General features: G+C 39.1%; 3 protein-coding genes across 3 annotated transcripts; 1 reads left to right on the top strand and 2 right to left on the bottom strand.

Annotated features, from left to right (window-relative positions):
- Positions 1 to 10: 10 nt before the first annotated feature.
- Positions 11 to 20,680, top strand: LOC145787822 (carnitine O-palmitoyltransferase 2, mitochondrial-like). The gene is made up of 13 exons (XM_082599655.1): positions 11 to 2,308; positions 2,708 to 2,808; positions 3,236 to 3,378; positions 3,833 to 3,996; positions 4,367 to 4,497; positions 5,009 to 5,158; positions 5,501 to 5,686; positions 6,127 to 6,350; positions 7,486 to 7,636; positions 8,684 to 8,816; positions 8,976 to 9,114; positions 19,195 to 19,314; positions 19,606 to 20,680. The coding sequence occupies exons 1-13, from the start codon at positions 2,270 to 2,272 to the stop codon at positions 19,923 to 19,925; spliced, it is 2,001 nt and encodes a 666-aa protein (XP_082455781.1). The 5' UTR covers positions 11 to 2,269; the 3' UTR covers positions 19,926 to 20,680.
- LOC145787823 (arylamine N-acetyltransferase 2-like) lies at positions 10,062 to 13,426 on the bottom strand. Its single transcript, XM_082599656.1, has 3 exons — positions 12,889 to 13,426; positions 11,423 to 11,609; positions 10,062 to 11,091 (listed from the first exon to the last, which is right to left on the bottom strand). The coding sequence occupies exons 1-3, from the start codon at positions 13,216 to 13,218 to the stop codon at positions 10,715 to 10,717; spliced, it is 894 nt and encodes a 297-aa protein (XP_082455782.1). The 5' UTR covers positions 13,219 to 13,426; the 3' UTR covers positions 10,062 to 10,714.
- LOC145787840 (arylamine N-acetyltransferase 2-like) lies at positions 16,798 to 18,152 on the bottom strand. The gene is made up of 3 exons (XM_082599676.1): positions 17,737 to 18,152; positions 17,454 to 17,640; positions 16,798 to 17,147 (listed from the first exon to the last, which is right to left on the bottom strand). Exons 1-3 carry the CDS (start codon positions 18,064 to 18,066, stop codon positions 16,798 to 16,800), a joined length of 867 nt encoding a protein of 288 aa, XP_082455802.1. The 5' UTR covers positions 18,067 to 18,152.
- Positions 20,681 to 21,344: the final 664 nt, after the last annotated feature.

Below are 21,344 nucleotides of genomic sequence, written 5' to 3'. Positions count from 1 at the left end.
GAGTGACTCTAGGGAGTGATAGACAGTGATTACTCAAGGGAAAAGGAAGATCTAAGATGCAATTAATGTAAAGCAATGCATCGGTTCTTCATGAAAGTATCGACCAATGTGCATTGGTAATTTGGCAAGGGATGCATTGCATACGAGATAGGATATTGTTTATTTCTTGTGCTTACCTTGACAAAGATTCTTACATATCAATATTATCTGCTGTGATGATTGGTGTTCAAAAACTAAATGTTAATTTTATTTTGAGGAATGATGATGGTCAAGGGTCACCAACCTTTTTTGCATGCGGGCCACTTCGGAAATTAGGAGAGCTGTGACGGGCCGCACTAATAAAGTTTTATGTAGGTTGACTCTCATGCTAGAAAAGAACGCATTTTGTACCCAGTATCCAGCGTTATATGTTGTTAATATTTATATTAGAATACTGCAGCAACAAAATTAACCCAACAACGCTACTGCCAGGCCAAGCTCCTTTAACAACACTTTTGACTTTGAGGTCACTTGTTTTGCGCATTTATAGCGAGGCGATTGGTTTCATCAGAATATTTATCGCCAAGCAAGAGTGGTGTTGTCACTTCGCTTCACAAAAGATATCTTGCCATTAACAGTTTCAGTAAACATGGAAATGTTTGACACATCACAATTCAGGCGACAATATCACCTGCAAACATACCAGCAAAAATAGGCTCCAATAACAGGGAGAAAGAAACCAGGCACCATAAAACAAACGCTTATGGAAATCAGCAAAAAACGTTTCTATCGTAACTCATGAACAGTGTTCCCTCTAAAAAAGGAGATCAAGTCTTTTAGGCGCAGACAGTTAGGCACAGACAGTTAGGCGCAGACAGTTAGGCGCCGGTCCAATAGGTGCGCACACTGTGGCGTCTAGACATTTAGGTGTGGAGCACTGTGGTGCCTATTCATTTAGGTGCTATTCCTAGTAAAGTCTGCAGATTGTATCAGCTTGGCAGGTAGGGCAATACTTTTCACACAAAATGTTGTATTGAACAAAAAAATATGTCATGGCTTCCGTGCGTGAAGCTGCTTAAACCGGCAATGCTTATCACACAAAATGTTATATTGAACAGAAAAATACATTGTATTTTAATGCGCGTGTTTGACTGTTCGGCATTTATCTGTTGTTAGTCCAGGTTTGTGTCGGCAAAAGCTTTATCGATAAATTACGCACACTAGTGTTTACAGGGCATTTACAAACTTAAAATAAGCAACCCTATGCTCACAGACATTTTCAAAATTCGAAAACAGACGTATTAATCAACCATTGGGACAGTGTGGCTGGACATCGCATTGGAATAACTACGACCTCTACCTAGAACTACAATTTGATTGGTCGGTCGGTGGAATTGTATGCAAAGCAAAAATATGCTTCCCGGAAAGTATTTTTTGCCTTCATGCTGTTTAACTCCTCAAGAAAAGTATTTTTGGTTATACTTGTGTGACGATACATTCCGCGGGCCGCACATAACAGCGTGGCGGGCCCCATGCGGCCCGCGGGCCGCCAGTTGGTGACCCCTGATGTAGGTTATCAATTTCCATTTCATGATGTCAATATGCTCCAGTATATATATGGGGTTATGGTATCGTAATGTGTATACTGTAAGTGTTGTGTCACTAAAACTGTTATCAATATTTTTTTATTGAATGACATAAACGATCATCACGTCACGCGTGACTGCGTGAGGAATTATTATTATATATCATACTACCAAGTTGTTGTCGTTCACCTCCTTGCAAATTGCAATCACAAGATTTTATCATGTTACTTTGAATTATCCTTTGTGACGCTGTGGAAGTGTAAAGTATGTTTTTTAATCACAGTGAACATGCAGTAATTTATTATGAACAACCTAAGTCCAACTATGAACCAAACTATCATGTTAATCTATCACATGTGTTTAGGCTCTTGCTGTGCCGTTAGCTTGACGCTTGACCGTTTAGATGAAATTTTGTTTTCGGCTCAGAATTAAACGGATCTGCTACAGCGTTTGAAATCTTTGTACTCTTCACCAGACACCAAAATTTGTCATTTTTACGTTGATTTAACATCTGCAGACGTTGAATTTATGTAAAAATAACAGATCATGCTGTCTGGGTCTAACGTGCAACGTTTGTTTTGCAATGTTTTTGAAACGTGTTTTCAGGCCAATTGCGAATAGGGTAGATCTTGCCATTAATGTGACTTCGATTATCATCAGCTGAACATTTTAGCTGAAATAAATAATTGGTTGTTTTGAGCGTCATGAGAGCTTCCTGCGCCCGCCCATTGGCAAGACTGAAGGTGAGGTGGTGAAGTGGCATTACTACTTATCAAATGATGCTCCCATTGAGTTTTTTCCCGATTTGAGTTTGCTGATAGGTATGTTTACAGTTGGCTGGCCCATCACGCTGTATGTTGTTCTAACTGCAATTCTTCACATGTGACCAATAATTGCTTTTTTTTCACTGTTACTACACCGGCTTAAACATTGGGCTTGTTTTTTGTTTTGAACTTAACATTAAAGTCTTGTGCCAACTCATGATCCACATAACGTTTGCATATCAATAAAAGTTCACTATGTTTTGTTGTACTTTGATCCTATTTAGTCTCTGTTATGGTATGGGATGACGGGCTAACTTCTTAATGCTGGCAAAGACTGTTTTCTTGACTGCTTAGACTAAAATATTTGGTTTTCAACAGTTTCCCTCCAATACTTGCAGCAAGAAAGGATATTCTACAAAATCTGACTACCTCCAAACAGGCATCCTACCTACCTACCACTTCCAAAAATGTTTGCCAAGGTAAGTTTGCATTCAAAATTTGATTTAACTAAATCTACTCATGACACGCCACACAACTGCAGTGCTCCTGTGAATCCGGGGCAATAGTTTAATTCGTCTATCGATCAAAGAAAATGAGAAACCGGTAATTCCCTTTGGTAAATAAGTTTGGATAATGCTTTCTGGGAAATTATTTTGCGCATTAGCAATGGTTGCAAAGCCGATCATGTGCAACCTGTTAACAATGAGAGAATGACTGCTCGAAAGCGTTTGAAGATAGCATTAGCATATATTGCAAAGCGGATTGTACACACTGGTAACGCAATGGGAAAGGCTACAAGCTCTTGTAGCTTCATGTTTTCATGATTTTAAATTATGCCTTTGTAGGCGTGTAGGCAATGCCAAAAACATGGCCACTGATTTCATTTGATAATATGACGTGTTGCAGGCTTCCTATCCCAAAGCTTGACGTCACAATGGAAAGGTACTTGAGGTCCTTGCGAGCACTAGAGGGCCACCCTGATGTAAGCATGTCTTCAATTGAAAACACTGAAGCAATGGTCAAAGACTTTTTGCAACAAGAAGGCCCAGGCAAGTCGTGTATCTTTCTTATAATTTTACATATTGTCGGGCACATTTTACATGTCGTACACACGTCATTAGCTGGCGTTTATTGCACATTAAGTTAGATTGTGCTTGTAAGTAAGCAGCTAGGGACTGGACATGATCGTAGACATTTGTGTTTGCAAGTAAAGTCCTGTTTCTGACGCTGTTGACTAGGCAGTTTTCAAATTATGCTAGTTTTACTTCTCTGTATCGTTTTTGAAGGTTTTCCTTCAGAGACGTCTTTTATTTTCATTTGTTGGGTTATTTGGTACGTCAAACCGACTTCACGGTTACTTCGTCATATAAACTTCGGTATACGACATACGTCGCTGCAAAAGTTTAAGCTAATTTATTTTCACTCATTCAACGTTATTGTGCCTATGTTTTTCTGTTGATGTTGGACAAGCACGTAAACTCACTCATTGCATGTTCGCCACAGGGCTCCAGGAAGCGATGGAGGCCGAGAATAGGAAGAACTCCCACACGAGTTACATCACTGAGCCTTGGTTCGACATGTACCTAAGAAGCAGGGCTCCTCTTCCATTGAACTACAATCCTTTTATCACGTTCAAACGTGACCCCAATGAAGCCATGAATGACCCTGTAAGATTTTGTCAACTAGCTGTGAAAATCGAGTTTCAGGCGTTTGTTGCTCCATTCAGAAGCTGTTTCTTATCAGTCTCTTGATGTTATTGATTGTTGATTACGTGACGTTAAATTACAACCGATTTATCAATGCAGCAAAGCAAAAGATGGCGATTTTCAACTTCTCTTCAGATTTCTTGGTGTCGTGGATGATGATAAAATATATAAGGATCCGTCAATTAGGATTATTTGATCACTGTTTTCTATTTAAATAAGATACTGAAGAAGTTGTATTTACGGGAGTGAAAGCTCATCTGTTTGAAATATTATAACTCACTCAAACATGAATGATTTCTTTGAGATGTTCTTCAACCAATTGTTCTTTCAGGCGACCCGTTCAACAAACTTCATTATCGCTGCGATGAAGTTCCAAAAGGCGTTGAACGCCGAAGTTCTTTCGCCAGAAGTTTATTATTTGAAGGATACGGCAAAGTCCTCTTTCTATCAGAGGTTGACATGGTGAGTTTACGGTGTTGGGTGAAGTGATCGTAAGATCGCTAGGTGATAAGTTTTGAAAAACCGTATCAAAAAACAACGACACACTGAACTCAACACCATTCGTTATAGCACATGACTAGGGAACTGTTCCGATAGCTAGTACAAACCGCTATTACCGCAGCGAACTTTCAGCATCAGGTTAAAACAGATCCTTTGTGTCTACAATTGTGAAATAAACAACGATCATGCTGCTCAAAGCGAAACTCAATCTATTATAGAATTAGTTTAGTAAAATGTGGCTATTTGGCATTATTCTTATGTTTTCTGTCCGGCCTGTTCTTCGCTCGCACTGAGTACCGATCTATGGACTGGCGAAGTGCCGCCAACTCTTGCTTTTATTGCTACTTTGTTTACTTCAAATGGTTTTCTCTTGTTTTGTATTGAAGTTCTCCAGCGACTGAAATGCATGTTCTGTTTTGTCATTGTTTCCATTGTTTCCATTTTATAAAAAATGTTATTTTGTTTGGCATAGGTTACTTCCGAACGCTTTCAATTTGCGATATCTTCCGATGTATTTAAACGGGGCTTTCCCTTTGGACATGAGTCAGTTTGCCAATCTCTTCAACTCAACTAGGATACCTTGCCCGGAGATAGATGAACTGAAAGTGTTTCCTAAATCCAAGTTAGTGCTCACGCACTATGTGGTGTGATGTTTCTTTCTTTCCAGTTTTAAATGTGTGGCAGAAAATTTGTGTATGATTAGTTCTGATGAACGAGCAGAGCTGACAAATATTGGCGTCATTTCCCCATGAAAATGACTGCTTCGTGATAAAGCTCCTCAAATAAAGGGTTGAAGAACCTTTTTGTTATTCTATGAAACTTGCAAAGTGTTTCAGTATATTTTTGTGTTCCATAAAATTTTGCATTTGACAAAAATTGTCTAAGAAGGTTCTTTACGCCCTAAACGTGAACATTATTGGAAAAAAAGTTTAAAAAAGAAAAAACTTTTTTTTTTTGGCAACAGACATATCCTTGTGTTGCGGAACGGCCATTTCTACACCGTGGATGGCTTGGACGAGAATGGAAATGTAGCGGATCCAAAGGTGGTCAAAGCTGGTATCAATGAAATCTTATCCGATACGCGGCCCCCGCCCGAGCATCCTGTCGCTTTCTTGACTTCTACAGATCGAGACACATGGTCTGAGGCCAGGTATGGGGGCAGATACGTGCGCCCGAAATATACTTTTTATCAAACTGTTTAAACTTTACTGGTTAATTAGAGTTTGGCCGAAGTGAACTAATGCGATTTGTTTGTTTGCGTTTATTTTTGTTCGGTGACGTGATGCCGTTTTACGTTCGATGACGTGATTCCGTTTTACGTTCGGTGACGTGATGCCGTTTTACATTCGGTGACGTGATGCCGTTTTACGTTCGCTTCGTGTTAATCAGAGTCAAGTCAAGTATATTTTTGTATTTAATTAACAGTGTTGGAAAGTTCCTTTTTATGTCGAGAATATTGTATAATGTTTTCAGCATTGAGAGTGGACGCGCTCCATGCATTGCTCCAGCTTTGTGTCTGAACGTCCTGGTATGTTTGGCAGCTCTCCCCAGTCTTTATCAACAATTTTAACTTGATTTTCGCGACTGAAGGAGTCGCCTCATCGAGAGCGGAAACAAGGAAACTTTGGAAATTGTGGATTCAGCGATCTTCTGCTTGGTTCTCGAGGATAAGAAGAGACCAAGCACTCCTGAAGACCTCGTCAGCACATTTCTTCACGGCGATGGCGCGACCCGTTGGTTCGACAAAAGCTTTTCCCTGATTGTTGCCGGCGATGGCACAACTGCTCTCAACTTCGAGCATTCGTGGGGAGACGGTGAGTTGAGTACTTCGCAAATAAAAATGATAAAGTTGGTTCTCATACTTGATCCAATCATCGAGGACTGAGAAGATAATGTTCTCGTTATACCAAGCCTTCGGTACTGAGGAGAGTTGGGCTGCCAGTTCCTTTCTCTCGGCCGCCTTTCCTTTAGTTTAACCACTACACCTACCCAATTTATTACTCCCTGGGCGTTGTTTTTCAACAGCCAGTTTAAGCTGGGAGTCGAATCAGGATTGCATGATTGGAACGTGAACTCCTTATTGATTGTGCTTTCCCATTGGTTGCTGTCATCTTCCTGAATAGCTGCGCTTCAATACGAAGCAAGGCGATTAGCTCTGTTGGAGTGTCTTCCTTACGCTTCTTTGATTGCCATCGGAAACTTTAGTTTAAACTAATACCATTTCAACAAGCATCTGGCAAATAGCACCGTATGGTGAAGTACTTGTAATAAAATGACAAAGCCAACAGTCTTTCGCCCCTACAAGACGTTTTATCTTGTGATGGTATTAGCATTAGTTTTTCAATTCAGCACAAATCTAGCAATCAATATGGCAACATAACAATCACTTATAATTTTCAAATTGTGATTTTGCTTACAATAACCTTGCTGTGCAGTGTGCTCTGATAGATTAAGTGTATGCTACATTGGGCTTGATGTCTCATGTCAACGTGAAACGTTTTCTATATAGGGGTCTGGTGCGCGTTTGGTACCATTTTGCTTATTCCATAAACGTTTGTGCATATCTTCATTGTTAAATGTGGGCCTCCTACTCGAATTTCGAGTGGAAAACTATGTGGTGGTTTTACTTAGTCAAGTGGTGGGATGGCGTAGCAGATAAGGCGCTCGCTTTCCAATCATGCGATCCTGGTTCGATCCCAACTAACGCTGGTTGTTGATAAACGCCGCTCACCTCTACCAGGGTGGACGTAGTTGCTAAAGGAAAGGCGGCCACAAGAAAGGAACTGGCCACCCATCCTTGTTAGTGCCGATAGCCGAGAATAATTAGAGCTTTATCTTCTTATTACCCGTTGGTTGGAATCAAATATGGTACCACCTTTGCTTAGTCAAACTTTCTATATGATGATTACATCATTCCGAACTTTTATTATCTGAATTTTTTTTGCAAAGGTGTTGCTGTCATGAGGTTTTTCAACGACATTTTCGATGAGTCAACAATAAAGCCAGCCATCAACCATGACTCAGCGATTTCTGGAACAGAGGCCACGTCATTAAGACGTCTCGAATTCAACCCTGGTAATCGTGTCAAGCAGACGATAAGGTGGCTTAATGTAAATTTTCTGCTGGTTAAATTTTGAGATCTAAATTTGAACTAAAATGAAAGCAAGCTTGTACTTTTTTTGTCGCTTACGTCACCGGGACAAAAAGATACTTGCTATAAAATTGGGTGTATGGGGCATTAACAAACCCAGGAAATTGTCAAAACCTTCCCAGCTTATCCAGCCAGCAAACATTTCTGTTTCAGTATCTGTTCAACTTCTTGCAATGTCGAAACAATCTAAAAACGTCAACTTTTGCTGGCTGGGAGAACGTTCGTAATTGTTTGGATGGTAAAGTACATTTCTATAGCTTCTTCAACAGATTAATCATGTTTGATCAGCTGTGGCCTCCCATATGAACTCCCTCCATTTTGCGCTGTTTTTTGTTTTGTTTTGCTAGCAGCCTACTTCTGGCCTACTTTCCATTCCTGTAATTTGCTTGATATTGTCAAAATATTTCATTTTTTGTCGTCCTTTTGTTCATTTACCTTGCACCATCCCAGTCAACATTAAATTTTCCAACTAGTTGCTTTTTGCTATATGTGCGAAACATCTTAATTTTCTGAGGTTAATATTGTTAATCAGACTCCATTTATTGTTTATTTGTTGGATAACAAATTCATGTGTTTTTCTTTCCATCCAGCTGATACGTGACAGCCTCCTGTAGCACCACATTTCAAAACTTCTATAGCCAGTGCAGCTAATAAAAAGCAGTCAATGTGTTGTGAACATTATAGAAATCACGAAATGTATCATGCAATTTTGAAACCAGGTTTACATTCTCAAGCAGTTTTGTGAGCACTGCGTGATTCGCACCAAACAGAAAGCTTCTGTCGGTTTCTTTTCGCTAATAGCTTAGTCTTGGGAGGGGTTTCTCTTTCTAGGAAAGTCCGTGAATCAACTTAGTTGTGAAGTGCAGAATTTTAATTAAGCATTTGTTATTTGGACTTCGTCACACATTTAACTTGAACATCATTTTTGTTTGTTCGATTGGCCTACGTTTTGCACTGCTTTATGTTCTAAATTTTTTTTATTACATTGCCGTCTAGCGATGCTCGTGAACGATATGAAGCGGCCACTAGTCGTCTTCGAGTATGCGCCGGCCAGACCACGAACATGCACAAGCAGTACTTAAAAGAGAAAAAAGTATCACCAGATGGTGTCATGCAATTAGCAATCCAGGTAAAGTGGACTTAACAATAGGTACATCATCATTTGCTGTTTGTGTGACGACTCGGACGGGACCGTCAAAAATGTGACGAATTAGACGAAACTACTGTATCAACATAAATACATGGTAGCCTAAACTACTAAAATTGCTAGAACTTTATTCTATCACAGGTCGGCCACTACCGGCTATACGGTCACCCTTCCGCCACCTACGAATCGTGCAGCACATCCGCGTTTAAGCATGGGAGAACCGAGACCATTCGATCGTGCACACTAGAGGCTCGGACCGCAGCGAAAGCCATCGTGCGAGGTATGGCGTTAGAATATTGCTGCCATATCTTGTGACCTTTGACCCGGGTTCTTGGTTTTTGGCGGAAGTACTGCCATAGCGAAAGCACTTCTTGGTCGTTGAATTTCATTCACCTTAATCATGATTGAAACATACACTGCGCCCTGGTTTGCTGTCCCATCCAAGTTGTTTTTTCTTCAGTTAGCGGAGGTCTGTCTACTCTTTAATCGTCGAATTATTTCACCTCGTGCAGTTTAACAACGCCATTGCAATGTACTTACATAGGAATTAGATCAGCTTTGTCCGCCGTTTGGATTATGTTTGTGCCACTTTATACTTGTCCTTTACATACAGTTTGTAAAGAATGGAGTATCACAATCCTTTGAGGCAACTTTAGCACAAATCATCGAAATAGGAAATATTCAATTATTGTATGTTCCTTTAGCATTGGATGATGGAATATTCGACATTAAATACTTTTCGATGCTCTAGTACAGGGCTAAACTGGCGGACCGCGGTCCGAATCCGGACCTTCTGGGTGTTGAAGGTGGACCTCGAGGCTTCTGGAAGAATAACCTCATCGCCACATTTTAGGGGTCTGCTATTATTCGGTGAGTCTGATTCGGTTAGTCCGATTCGGTGAGTTCCTAACCTCTAACCCCTAACCCTAAAACGGCAATGATAATTAGGCTACGGTACCCGACAATTTAAAAAAAAAATTGAAAAAATCCCCCGTTAAGGGATCGGACTCACCGAATCGGACTCACCGAAACGGGCCATTCCGCATTTTAGGGCCTCTTTAAACAGATTTCCATTAGGGAAAAGCAATTTTTGTGATTATCCAAGAAGCTGGGGACTTCACCCCCAGATCCCCAACGTTTTGCCGTCTTCTCTGATGTGCGATCCACACAGCTACACTAACAAAGAAACACAATACATTTTTCCTTTTTCATTTCTTTGTTTGTGTCAGACAAAAATCCAAGTCGTGTTACATACTACCTGAAAAGTGTTTCGGTGCTCGTAGGCTACTGGTTGGTTTAATTTTCGTGGTTGCATATGAAATATTCACCGGACCGCAAAAATATTCAACTTGTCAAAATGGACCTTTGCTAACATTAGTTGAGTAGCCCTGCTCTAGTAGGAGACACTTTAGTGCTTTAGCTTTGGCCCTTTTGGAAATAAATGTCTTATGCTGTAGGTAGGGGATTAAGTGAAATTTAAAAAGCCAATGGTCGGGCGCAGGAAGCTCTCATGGTGATCAGAGCAACCAATTATTTATTTCAACTAAAATATTCAGCTGGTGATAATCGAAGTCACATTAATGGCAAGATCTACCCTATTTACAATTAGCATGAAAACACGTTTCAAAAAGCATGCACCACATTTGACGCATCCATAACATGTAAATCGCTGTTGACGCAATTCGAGTGCGCACAAAATACAAAGGAGCTTGGAAAGATGCACGATCGAAATCTCGTTAGTTGGTTTGTCACAGAAGGAATTTATAGGCTTACGAGTTTGGTAAAACAAAAATTAAATTAAGCTTGAATGAGGAGTTTATTAGTCATTAGAGTTCAATGGTCGGAGACAGAAAGTTTATTGCTCGAGCCATTCATTTGCCTCAAATTGAAAGCTTGGCCAATGCACAAATCATCTGGAGATCCTTGCTTTCGACTTGAAGATTAAAATCAATGTTCATACCCATTTCATCTTTGAAAACTTTTTTCAGTTCTTCAACATTTTGAGTAGTATGTGTCATCTGGATCTCCGTGTATGGATCAATATATATTCGTTTTTTGACCACATGACCCCACGTACTAATCATTCCTGATTCATTCTGTATAGAAGCTATTGTGTTGTATTTAAGAAAGCTGGACTCGCTATCTTGCTGGTATCCATACATGGTTTCGAAATCACTTGTCTTCCTTGGTGTTGTGTCGAACTTATATACAATCTCCCAAATCTGTGGTGGAACTTGGTCTGTTTTCTTTTCGTTTTCTGTAAAAGGGAACAAACATAATAAATGCGCTGGCTAAATAATTTGCTCGGCAAAATCGTTTTGCAGCAATGAATTTAAAAAAAAAACTACAATAGTTTATTAAATTGGTTGCAGCACTTGATTCCATACTAGCACAGTTAATTGCGGGAAGTATGTGCAGTTGATGGTTCGATAAAATCAGAAAGTTTTATCTTTTAGCACTATTTTTGTACGTTTTTCTACAAATCATGTGTCTTGTTCCATCCGCTTTAATCTGCTGTAATGTTCAGTTGCTTAGAAGCATTGGAAACAATCAAACATTACTGCTATTGAAAGGTGTCAAAATTTTACCCTTTAAAACTTGTTTCACAACTTTTTCGAGGAGGTATGTGTCTTTCTCCTGGTCCACCCTTCTCAATCTGTAAACACCATTCCTCTGAGTCTGCTCGATCATTTCTTTAAATTTCAAGGGTAAAATAAAGCCTGTGCCTCCCCAACCAATATCTGTCAGCCATTGCTCGCCGTTGCCACAAGTTACCTAAATGACGACATACATTTGAATGAGTGTTGCTGACTGCTCTCAAAGCTGAGCTGCATTGTTACTTATAAACCAGCACCATATCATACTGGTGCATGCCATCTTTACACATATCCACTCTATGATGCCATTCATACACATACTGCATATCGTTGGCGTATGTGTAGTCTGCGGGTCGCTGCAGCAGGTGGGGTGTTTTGATCAATCAGAAGGCAAGATTTAACGCTGTTGAAAGAAATTTTGTCAGGAAAATGTTTAGTAAATTAGGTTTCTCACTACTAGCAACATTAGCCTATGATTATTATGATGAGATATTTCCACAAGCCAGGGATTCATACTATAGGGATCGCCAACTCGGCTGGATATCCGACAATCGGAGTGTAAAAGTATTGCCAGATATTTTTTATATTTTTAGAAAAAAACATTATTTTGGCATTTTTAAAGTAGTAGTTGCCCAAAACTTGCCCGTAAATAAATATTTTAAAACTAATCTAAAGCAATTTTATTGTTCACTTATCAAACTATCATATTTTTGGCAAATTTAACCTCTCTTGTACATAAAACATATTACTTGAAAAATAATTACCGGCTTCAACACTTAAAACATGAAGCTCTTTATTCCTGAGATGTATTTTAATTTTTAAGTTTCTCAATTTGTTTTGTTCTTAACTGGTTAGTATAATTTTTTTTAAACCTGCAAGTTTTATTTAAGTTTGTACATAAATTCAGCACATTCTTATTGCAAAGTAACACAACTACAAACTACTTTAACTAAATCTTGTGCAACTTTAAACTTCAGGTTAGTTTTAAACGGACAAGCTTTGGGCGACGACTACTCTTTAAAAATGCCAAAATAATGTTTTTTCTAAAATTATAAAAAATATCTGGCAACACTTTTACACTCCGATTGTCGGATTTCCGGCCGAGCTGGCGATCCCTATACTATGAATCCCTGCCACAAGCATGCCAGCAACACACTTTGCTCAATCTGACAAGTAGCCTAGGTACCTTATAAGTTAGCATTCGAAAATGTGTACGCAAATCTTGTTAACTAAACTTTTGTTGCAGTTTTTTTTCAAAATTTGCCTTCAGATTCTTCCCAAGTTAGATTTTGACAAATAATTTTATGAGTTGTGAGAAATTGGATCTCTTAAACTTTTACCCTTTAATTTTCTCAGCCGAATTCAATCTTGCCTTCTGATTGGTCAATAAACCTCACCCGCTGCAGAGACCTACCGATTACGAATACCTATATCATACCGTTGCAATGCATACTTACCAGCAAGGACATGTGATCAAAATCTGGCCCAAACATTTGTGTTGTTTTGTCGTAAGATTGTGCTTGTAGAATTTCTACTTGAAATCCCAATTCCTCCAGCAGCCAACTGAACAGTCCATTGTTTTCGTAACAAAACCCTCCTCTTTTGTTTGTCACAATGTTGTTGTAAATCTTGTCGAGATCCGATACTTTTCGTTTCCCTCCAAACATATCTAGCACTTCGAATGGCACAGTTTTGGTGTGGCAGTCACACAAGTCACATAATGTTGATGGATTCGTATTGATTGGACCTTTGTAGTTGATCCGTTCAAGATACTTTGTGACATCCATTTTGTCAAGTTACGTATTATCCAAGATGTTATTTGCCGAAGTTCTACAAGCAGTACATGTATTGCAGTATTGCACCTTCCAAAATGTAGAATGAATTGACATAAAAAGTCAGAGTTGAAAATACTTAGATTCCCTTATCGACTCCGCATCAAACGATATCAAATGTCCGAAAAGTGAAGGCTTGCTTAGAAGTTAATATGTGGAGTCGATATGGAAATCCAATTTATCAAGACACCTGGAATACAATTCTTTAGAGCGGTGTACACTCGATTGGTCGACAGACATTTGGTCGACAGTCATTTGGTCGACAGGACGTTTGGTCGACAGACATTTGGTTGACAAGACATTTGGTCGACAGACATTTGGTCGACAAGACATTTGGTCCACAAGACATTTGGTCGACAGGACATTTGGGTTAGAGTTAAGGTTAGGTTAGGGTTAGTTAACCCTAGTTAACCCTAACCCTAAAATGAATCGTTCTGTCGACCAAATGTCTTGTCGACCAAATGTCCTGTCGACCAAATGTCTGTCGACCAAACGTCTTGTCGACCAAATGTCTGTCGACCAAATGTCCTGTCGTCTGTCGACCAAATGTCTTGTCAACCAAATGTCTGTCGACCAAACGTTCTGTCGACCAATTGTCTGTTGACCAATTGACCGGGTACCCTTTAGAGCAGTGGTTCTCAACCTTTTAACAGTGGGGGACCGGCAAAATTAAAAAAAATGTTTGCGGACCGGCAACCAAAGATCGTAGTGAATAGAATGAATATTTGTAACGTTTAGTTAACCAAAGTTGTCGTTGCGCACCATAATGCAAGGTTTTAGCATATGATTTGTATTCAGGACAAAAATTGGAATAAAACGGCAATCAAATCAACGCAAACAGAAAAATGTCAATCCATTTGCATACAAAATCAATGTTAGTGGAAAATTTCCTATTGTTACGCTGCCAGTAGCCTATGTGAGGAAGACGAGATATCAAAGAAGTTTCTAAAACACGTAGCTCTGTTTCGGCATCCAGGCGATTTCTTTGCTTTGTTATTAAAGCTAGAGATGAAAAAGATTTGTCGTAGTTGAAACAATTACCATCAATTCGATGGCACGAATTCGTTTGCAAGAGATGTCCAAAAGTGTTACAATGATGTTTTTCAAATCTTGACTGCAAAGTAGAAGCACAACATATTGTAATTCAATCAGACTTTCTTTTTCATGAAGACTAAGGTCGCATGGGTTGACATCATCGATGCATGGATTGTTTATCCAAAAGTTTCCATGTCGAGGATCTTCATGTTACGCAAAATGATCGTCAAAATTGTTAGCCAACTCTTCCAAGTGTTGACTCACAATGCTCAGCACCTCTTTTTACTTCTTTCACCACTCCAGTTTACCAGCATTTTCCACAGCAAATCGGCTTGTTTTCATTCTATTCCGAAGCGCAATTTTCCGCATAGTCTTTGAAAAACAAGATCTTTGCTTTCTCAAACTCCGGTTTTGGCAAATTTCCATTGCAGGCCTAACTATCCCGGAACTTCAAATTTATCTAATTCCAAATTTTCGTCTCCAACGAGTTTAAAATTTTTCAAAATCAATGACAAAACTCCCCATTTGGTTATGTATTTCTGTGTTTCAAAACTTTTTGAAAACTACGCGCAATTTGTCACAAAAACATTATCAACGGCACAGAATTTGGTCATCTAAAAGTTCACCTTTATTATCAAACAATTTTACGTGGAGATATGTCAGTTTTACAGCTGTGTATATTTCACAGTGCAATCACAATTTTACAATATGCTAATGACTTCACATTAAAGTAAGCTCTGCAGAAAGTAAGATCTTCGACCGGCACCGGTCCGCGGACCGGCGGTTGAGAACCACTGCTTTAGAGCAACACTGAAAGCGTCTTGACCTACAGAGCTGATATTTCAGACCCTAACAAAGAATATGGAAGACTGTCTCAATGGCTGCTCTATCAGAGTTAGGAAAGCACTCAGCGTTAGCTGGAAGCCACACATCACTTATGAAAAACCGAGTATGACCTGCCATCTCTCTCTCTGTTACCATCAGAAGACAAAGGTTGCAGCTTGACGAAGGTCACTGCAGAAGCCAACAAAGAATCTCAAGTGTTCCTGGGAAACTAAACTTTGACGTTAGGGTTGATATGCGAAAACCTTTCTTCAAAAGCTAGAACAGGACAGTAGATTGCAAAAGTATAACACGCCAAATCTGATTACGGACAGGTACGTATGGACGCACTGCTATTGCTGTCTGGATGCCTTTTAATTAGTGGACGATGATGGTGACATATTCCGAAGAAGTTTTCTACAAGCGTGGCGAATTATTTAGTATTATATATAGCGCTTACTTTGTAGCACATTGAACCCTTTAGCATCTGATGCATCATGGTATCAGCTCATCTATTGCGAAAAGTCTATTCAAGCGTTGTATTTCATTTTTTGCCTGACTAACGGGTAGAACATCAGTCCGCCTGTAAAAGTTTTACGCTAATTTTGCAATATTACATGGTTACAATACGGCATGTGGTTTTCTTTGTCGTTTTCTTCATCAGTAAACTTATGAATAGTAAAAACTGATTATAATGAAGAACCAACGGAACCGCACTTCACAGAATTTTCACTCAACAGCCTTCTTTTTGTTTCTAACCTTTCAAGTTTTTGTCACTTTGACTTGACCTAATTTCTCAGCTAACATCATTGTGGCTGCAGTTTGCAACGTCCTCTGTTTAATTTTATGACCATATGTGGCCCCTTGTGCAGTTACAGACTGTTGCAGCTTGTCGGCGTAACTGTTTAAATTAAAGCTTACTTCAAACATTGGATAGGACGATAGGAGTCGAGTTTCAACCAACCTTTTGTGCTCTTGTGTATATTGACTTTGTACACAGTGAATGGAAGGGTCACTTGCAGCTGATGGCTGAATTGTGACGTCACATGATCGCAAAACGAATAGGTTGTGCGTTTTTTGAATTCTCATAAATACGAAATTATACATGGCAATTGCCTGCACAGCACGGTATCAGTAAAATTACTATTTTTCTGTTTAACCAGGACATTCAGCCAAAAATGCTGCATTACTGTATTTTAACGTACAATAAGAAGTATGGTTGTTTTTTGCAGCTTCTTTGGTTATTAAAATATATCAAGTGATCCCACGATTACATAGCCAGCTGGCGGTCTCCAAAGTAAATGAATCAAACAACCCAAGAAAGTTTGTTAGGCTGTTGGTGATATGGAAGACAAATTTCTAGGCTGTTGGTGATATGGAAGACAAATTTCTAGGCTGTTGGTGATATGGAAGACAAATTTCTAGGCTGTTGGTGATATGGAAGACAAATTTCTTTTTATTGATAGATGGGCTTCTTCACAGTAAATAAGGCATTGAGTGATTTGTTTATAATTTATGTCCTGTTTGAGCTGTCGTTTGGGAAAGCAGCCTCATCATTGAACACGCATAATCATGGATAGCACTACTTGCGTTTACAATTGACAGAAGACAAAAACAAACCATGTAAGCACTTTTACTAAATTCACACCGTCAATGACGTCACATTGTTCATTATTATCACTTGTGGTTTCTAGGTTGAACCAAGAGATCAAAGTTAATGTTTAATCCCATTTCGTTTTTCAAAACTTCTTTCAGTTCTTCAACATTCTCAGTTCTATGCAACGTCGTTTGTTCCTCCGTGTATGGATCAATATATATTCGCTTTTTGACCTCATAACCCCATGCGAAAGTCATTCCTGATTCATTCTGTATGCAAGCTACGGTGTTGTGCTTAAGAAAGCTTGATTCGCTGTCTTGCTGGTGTTCACACATTCTCACAAAGTTGCTTAGTTTCTTTGGTGTTATGTGAAACCGGTACATGGCTTCCCAAATCTGTGGTGGATTTTTGTCCTTTTCCTTTTTGTTATCTGTAAAAAACATGCAACAACCGATTTTCTATCAATTACCTCTAATTTTACATTAATGCAATTCTGAGATATCTTTCACCAAGAAATCTATTTTGTACCGTAATAGATTAAACAAAAATTTATGTAAGTTCGGTTAGTCTACTAAGTTGAGTAAGATATCAAGGCTTGGTAACCAGGGCTGGAACTGCCCTCCGAGTCATTTCCTTTGGAGCAGGAGTTGCTAATATTTTGTCAACTTCAATTTCATCTCACGTGCTTTGTTGCTAAAAGTGCACAAACAATGGTTTAAACATTTAAAAGTTTTACCTTTTAAAACTTGTTTGACAACTTTTTCGACGAGATATGTTTGCTTCTCCTGGTCCATCCTTCTCAATCTGTAAACGCCATTCCTCTGAGTCTGCTCGATCATTTCTTCAAATTTCAAAGGTAAAACGAAGCTAGTGCCTCCCCAGCCAATATCCGTCAGCCACTGCTCGCCGTTGCCACAAGTTACCTAAATGATGACATATATTTGAATGAGTGTTGGTTGCTACTGGTCAGTAACCAATTGACCATTCCCGATGTAAAAGTCGCATTATTGTATACTCACCATTAATGTCATGTGGTCAAATTCTTGTTCAAACATTTCTCTTGTTTTGATATAAGCTTGTGCTTGTAGAATTTCTACTTGAAATCCCAATTCCTCCAGCAGCCAACTGAACAGTCCATTGTTTTCGTAGCAAAACCCTCCTCTTTTGTTTGTCACAATGTCGTTGTAAATCTTGTCAAGATCCAAAACTTTTCGTTTCCCCCCAAACATATCCAGCACTTCGAATGGTACAGTTTTGGTGTGGCAGTCACACAAGTCACGCAATGTTGTTGGGTCCGTGTTGATTGGACCTTTATAGTTGATTCGTTCAAGATACTTTGTGACATCCATTCCGTTGATGGTTCAGTTGAAGTGTTATGTGCCTAACTTACGGTAATACACTTCCGTAAACCTTTTACAATAGGCGAATAATTGAGTTATACCTACAATGTAAATTTCAACCACTTTTGAATTATGTTCATCTGAGTCTGACGGTCTTGATTACTTTAAATGTCCAAGTGTCAGCTGCAATTATGAAATTTTCATTTCTTTAGCTAGCGTAAATGACATCGATTGAGTTGTTAAGGATTTAAATTTCAATGTTACACGCCCTTTTCTGCATCGTCATATAAAAACCCGGGCGGCTTGAAACCTACCAGCCCCGTCATATTTTCTGCGTTGTTAAAGTTAGCAAATTGCAAAGTTGCGTGAAGAAATAAGAAGCAAACCAAAGACCTCATTTATGTTTCTGATAGTTTATCAAACGTTTTATCACTTGGCTTCATTTCTTTACCAACATTATTGCGACCACAGCTTGCAACGTTGTCTGTTTGAACGCAATGACAACATGCGGCTGGAATGCAGTTCTCAGCAGCCATGCTGCGGTTTGTTGGCGATTGTTTTGAGTAAAAGATTATTTCAAACATTTGTTGGGAGTAGTTTGCCAAGCAGATTATTTTCTTATTAGGCATATTGACTTAATGTCGCTAAACGTTGTATCTTTGTCATTGTAACGAATTGCAGTTGGATGGTCAATTTTGTCTCGCGTGTTGCAAATTGAACTTTGCAACCAACAGGACTGTGGGTTGTCCAAGGCGATCTTCACAATCTACTTCTAGTTTGTTGAGTCAGCATATTAGTATTACACTTACAGCAACGTTACTACGACATACTTCAACGTACAGTATATGTAACTTTTGCGTGCTGTTTCCTCAGATTTGGTTGTTTGTGCCAGCCAGCCTAAGGTTGTGTTGCATGGCGAATGGCAGTCAGACAGAAAATGACCCAGTCTGAAAGAAAATGAACGAGAATTTGTTCATGACAAATGAAAAGCAATTCGGTCTTTTTCCCAGACAGCAAAATCAGTCATTTTTACATTGACAGATTTTGGGTTGTAATGTCTGGGTAAGGAGTCGTGTTTTGTTAAATTCAATTTTATTTGCATTTTGAGTATTTTAATTCAAGGATCTGTGTCCTCAGGAAGAGCCTTGGGAGCCAATAACCGATTAAAAGATGATGCGGAGTATCGTAAACATTGTGAGGATCTTATTCGGAAGAGCTGTGACCGCCATGGTCAATTAACCAAGGAAGCAGCCATGGGTACGTTCAGATTCAATATTGCGTCGTTCCATTGCTCCCTGTAGTGGCTCATATGTGGGAATCAGTTTGTTCTGAAAGTTTTTACATTTATTCAACGTTTTTGCATCGTTGTAGAAACTTTGTGTTCAGTTTTAATATCTTTTGTGATTTTAAAGCTTAACTTTTAGGATACAGTATTTGAATATTGTATTTGAAGCACATGAACCTCAATTCTTTGACTTAAAGGGGAAGATTTTTCTTTTGAACAATAATTCTTCGCATTGCAATGAAACGATTGCTTTCGTTTCGAAGGTCAAGGATTCGATCGTCACATGTTCGGGCTACGTCACACCGCCGAGAAGATTTTGTGTGCCCAGACCCCTCCCATCTTCCTCGACCCTTCTTACGTCACAATGAACCACATCATCTTGTCCACGTCCACTTTGGCTAGCCATGCGGCCGACCTAGGGGGCTTTGCCCCTGTAGTCCCCGATGGTTTTGGCGTGGGTTATGGAGTCCGTGACGACACGATCGGTTGCAACGTCACTAGCTACGAAAGCCGAGATGTGGACGCGTTTGTTGACGCGGTGGTGACGTCATTTGATGATATTTACACGATATTGGAAGGATGACGTTTCTGTTGCGTTGATATAACGTTTAATTAATTTAACTACGAGCTTAATAGCAATCAGTAGAATTCCACAAAATTTTGTTCGAACACAAATGCTTGTCAAGAGCAGACAATTTATCGAAATTATTTCTTTCTATCTTGGTGGCTTGCAACGAACATTTTATTGTTTTGTTACCGGTTCGACGACCATGGACACGTTTGAAGGTAGACTTAGCCTTGGATTCCCGTCAACTAACTTCACATCTTTAGTCTCGTGGTTTAACTAACTACAGTATGTGCATTATTGAATGACTTTCTGTTAAGGCACTAGGAGAGAAAGTGAGGTATACTTGATTATTTCTATTGCCCAGTTGACGAACAAACCTATTTATTACATCAGACAACGGAGTATGAATGTTAATAAATGGTTATTTTGTAAATCCTCTCCTATTCCTATCTTTGTATACGTAATCTCTCGATAACTAAATTATGCATTTATTGCTTTCTCATCTGCTCATTGAATTGTTTCGTCACTGTTGCAGAAATCTTAGAATGTTTTCCGATCGCTAGGAGATTGAATGACTGTGATATTTAATTGGTTGCTTTGCCACAGATTGCGCTGCTGTGTTTTGAAAATCGTTTTTCCATAAAAAGCCACTTCAGAGTAAGGTTTTGGCTAATTTTATTTTAAAATGAACTGGTGCCACGTTTTAGTCAACATTCATATCGGTTTGCTCAAAAATTATTATATTGACTAATACATCAGTATATAGCCTGCTTTGCTTTCGTAGTGATTGTCGAGTTGTTAAAGGTTTTTATATATCATGCAGGTTTCAGTATTTTTGTTCTTCGCTCCAATATAGCTCTGACGTTTGTCGCTAACTAATGATGACTTTTCAGGTATTTCCCCGTTTGGTGTTCTAACAGCCCCTTAGTTACTTTCATAATTTTGGTATTTTTTAATTTGGCGTCATTGATGATTGGATGGTGAGCGATCTACTTCAGTGTGGCTGTGGACTTGCGTATAGCCTGCATAGCTAATTTACAAACTGTCGAAGTAACTTGTACTGAAGTACCAAGTTTTATGCCAATGAAAACGCACCGTCAGAATTTATAGAGCTCAGAATTATGATTTTACAAAATTTATTGACCTCCTATTCCAAATAAATGTATTCAATTTTCTTCTAGTCTGAAGCTGCTTAAATGCTTCCGAATGATGTGCCGATACAAACGATACAACGCAGCCCAGTGGTTTCGTTAGTGGGTTGCACCACTGCACAGAGCCCAAGCATTGCATAAGAAATCGAAAAAGTCTGCCAGTCTTGCGTTTGTTTTGCGTAATTCAGCTAGTTAATGCTTCGGGTAGCAGAAATATTTTGTAGTTGTTAGTTGGTTTTTATTGTTTGGTTTCATTAAGAACCAACTTGAACAGTATCAGCAA

The sequence above is a fragment of the Aplidium turbinatum genome, chromosome 18, assembly GCF_918807975.1.
Source record: "Aplidium turbinatum chromosome 18, kaAplTurb1.1, whole genome shotgun sequence".
NCBI lineage: Eukaryota > Metazoa > Chordata > Ascidiacea > Aplousobranchia > Polyclinidae > Aplidium > Aplidium turbinatum.
This window is presented reverse-complemented; position numbering and strand designations above follow the sequence as displayed.

Coding starts and splice junctions, on each gene's coding strand:
- LOC145787823 (XM_082599656.1), bottom strand. CDS start 13,218: ATGGATGTCACAAAGTATCTTGAACGGATCAACTACAAAGGTCCAATC. Junction 11,610..12,888: donor TTGATCACATGTCCTTGCTG/GTAAGTATGCAT, acceptor GTCGTCATTTAG/GTAACTTGTGGCAACGGCGA. Junction 11,092..11,422: donor TGTGAAACAAGTTTTAAAGG/GTAAAATTTTGA, acceptor TCCCTTTTACAG/AAAACGAAAAGAAAACAGAC.
- LOC145787840 (XM_082599676.1), bottom strand. CDS start 18,066: ATGGATGTCACAAAGTATCTTGAACGAATCAACTATAAAGGTCCAATC. Junction 17,641..17,736: donor TTGACCACATGACATTAATG/GTGAGTATACAA, acceptor GTCATCATTTAG/GTAACTTGTGGCAACGGCGA. Junction 17,148..17,453: donor TGTCAAACAAGTTTTAAAAG/GTAAAACTTTTA, acceptor TGTTTTTTACAG/ATAACAAAAAGGAAAAGGAC.
- LOC145787822 (XM_082599655.1), top strand. CDS start 2,270: ATGAGAGCTTCCTGCGCCCGCCCATTGGCAAGACTGAAG. Junction 4,498..5,008: donor TTCTATCAGAGGTTGACATG/GTGAGTTTACGG, acceptor TGTTTGGCATAG/GTTACTTCCGAACGCTTTCA. Junction 5,687..6,126: donor GACACATGGTCTGAGGCCAG/GTATGGGGGCAG, acceptor TCGCGACTGAAG/GAGTCGCCTCATCGAGAGCG.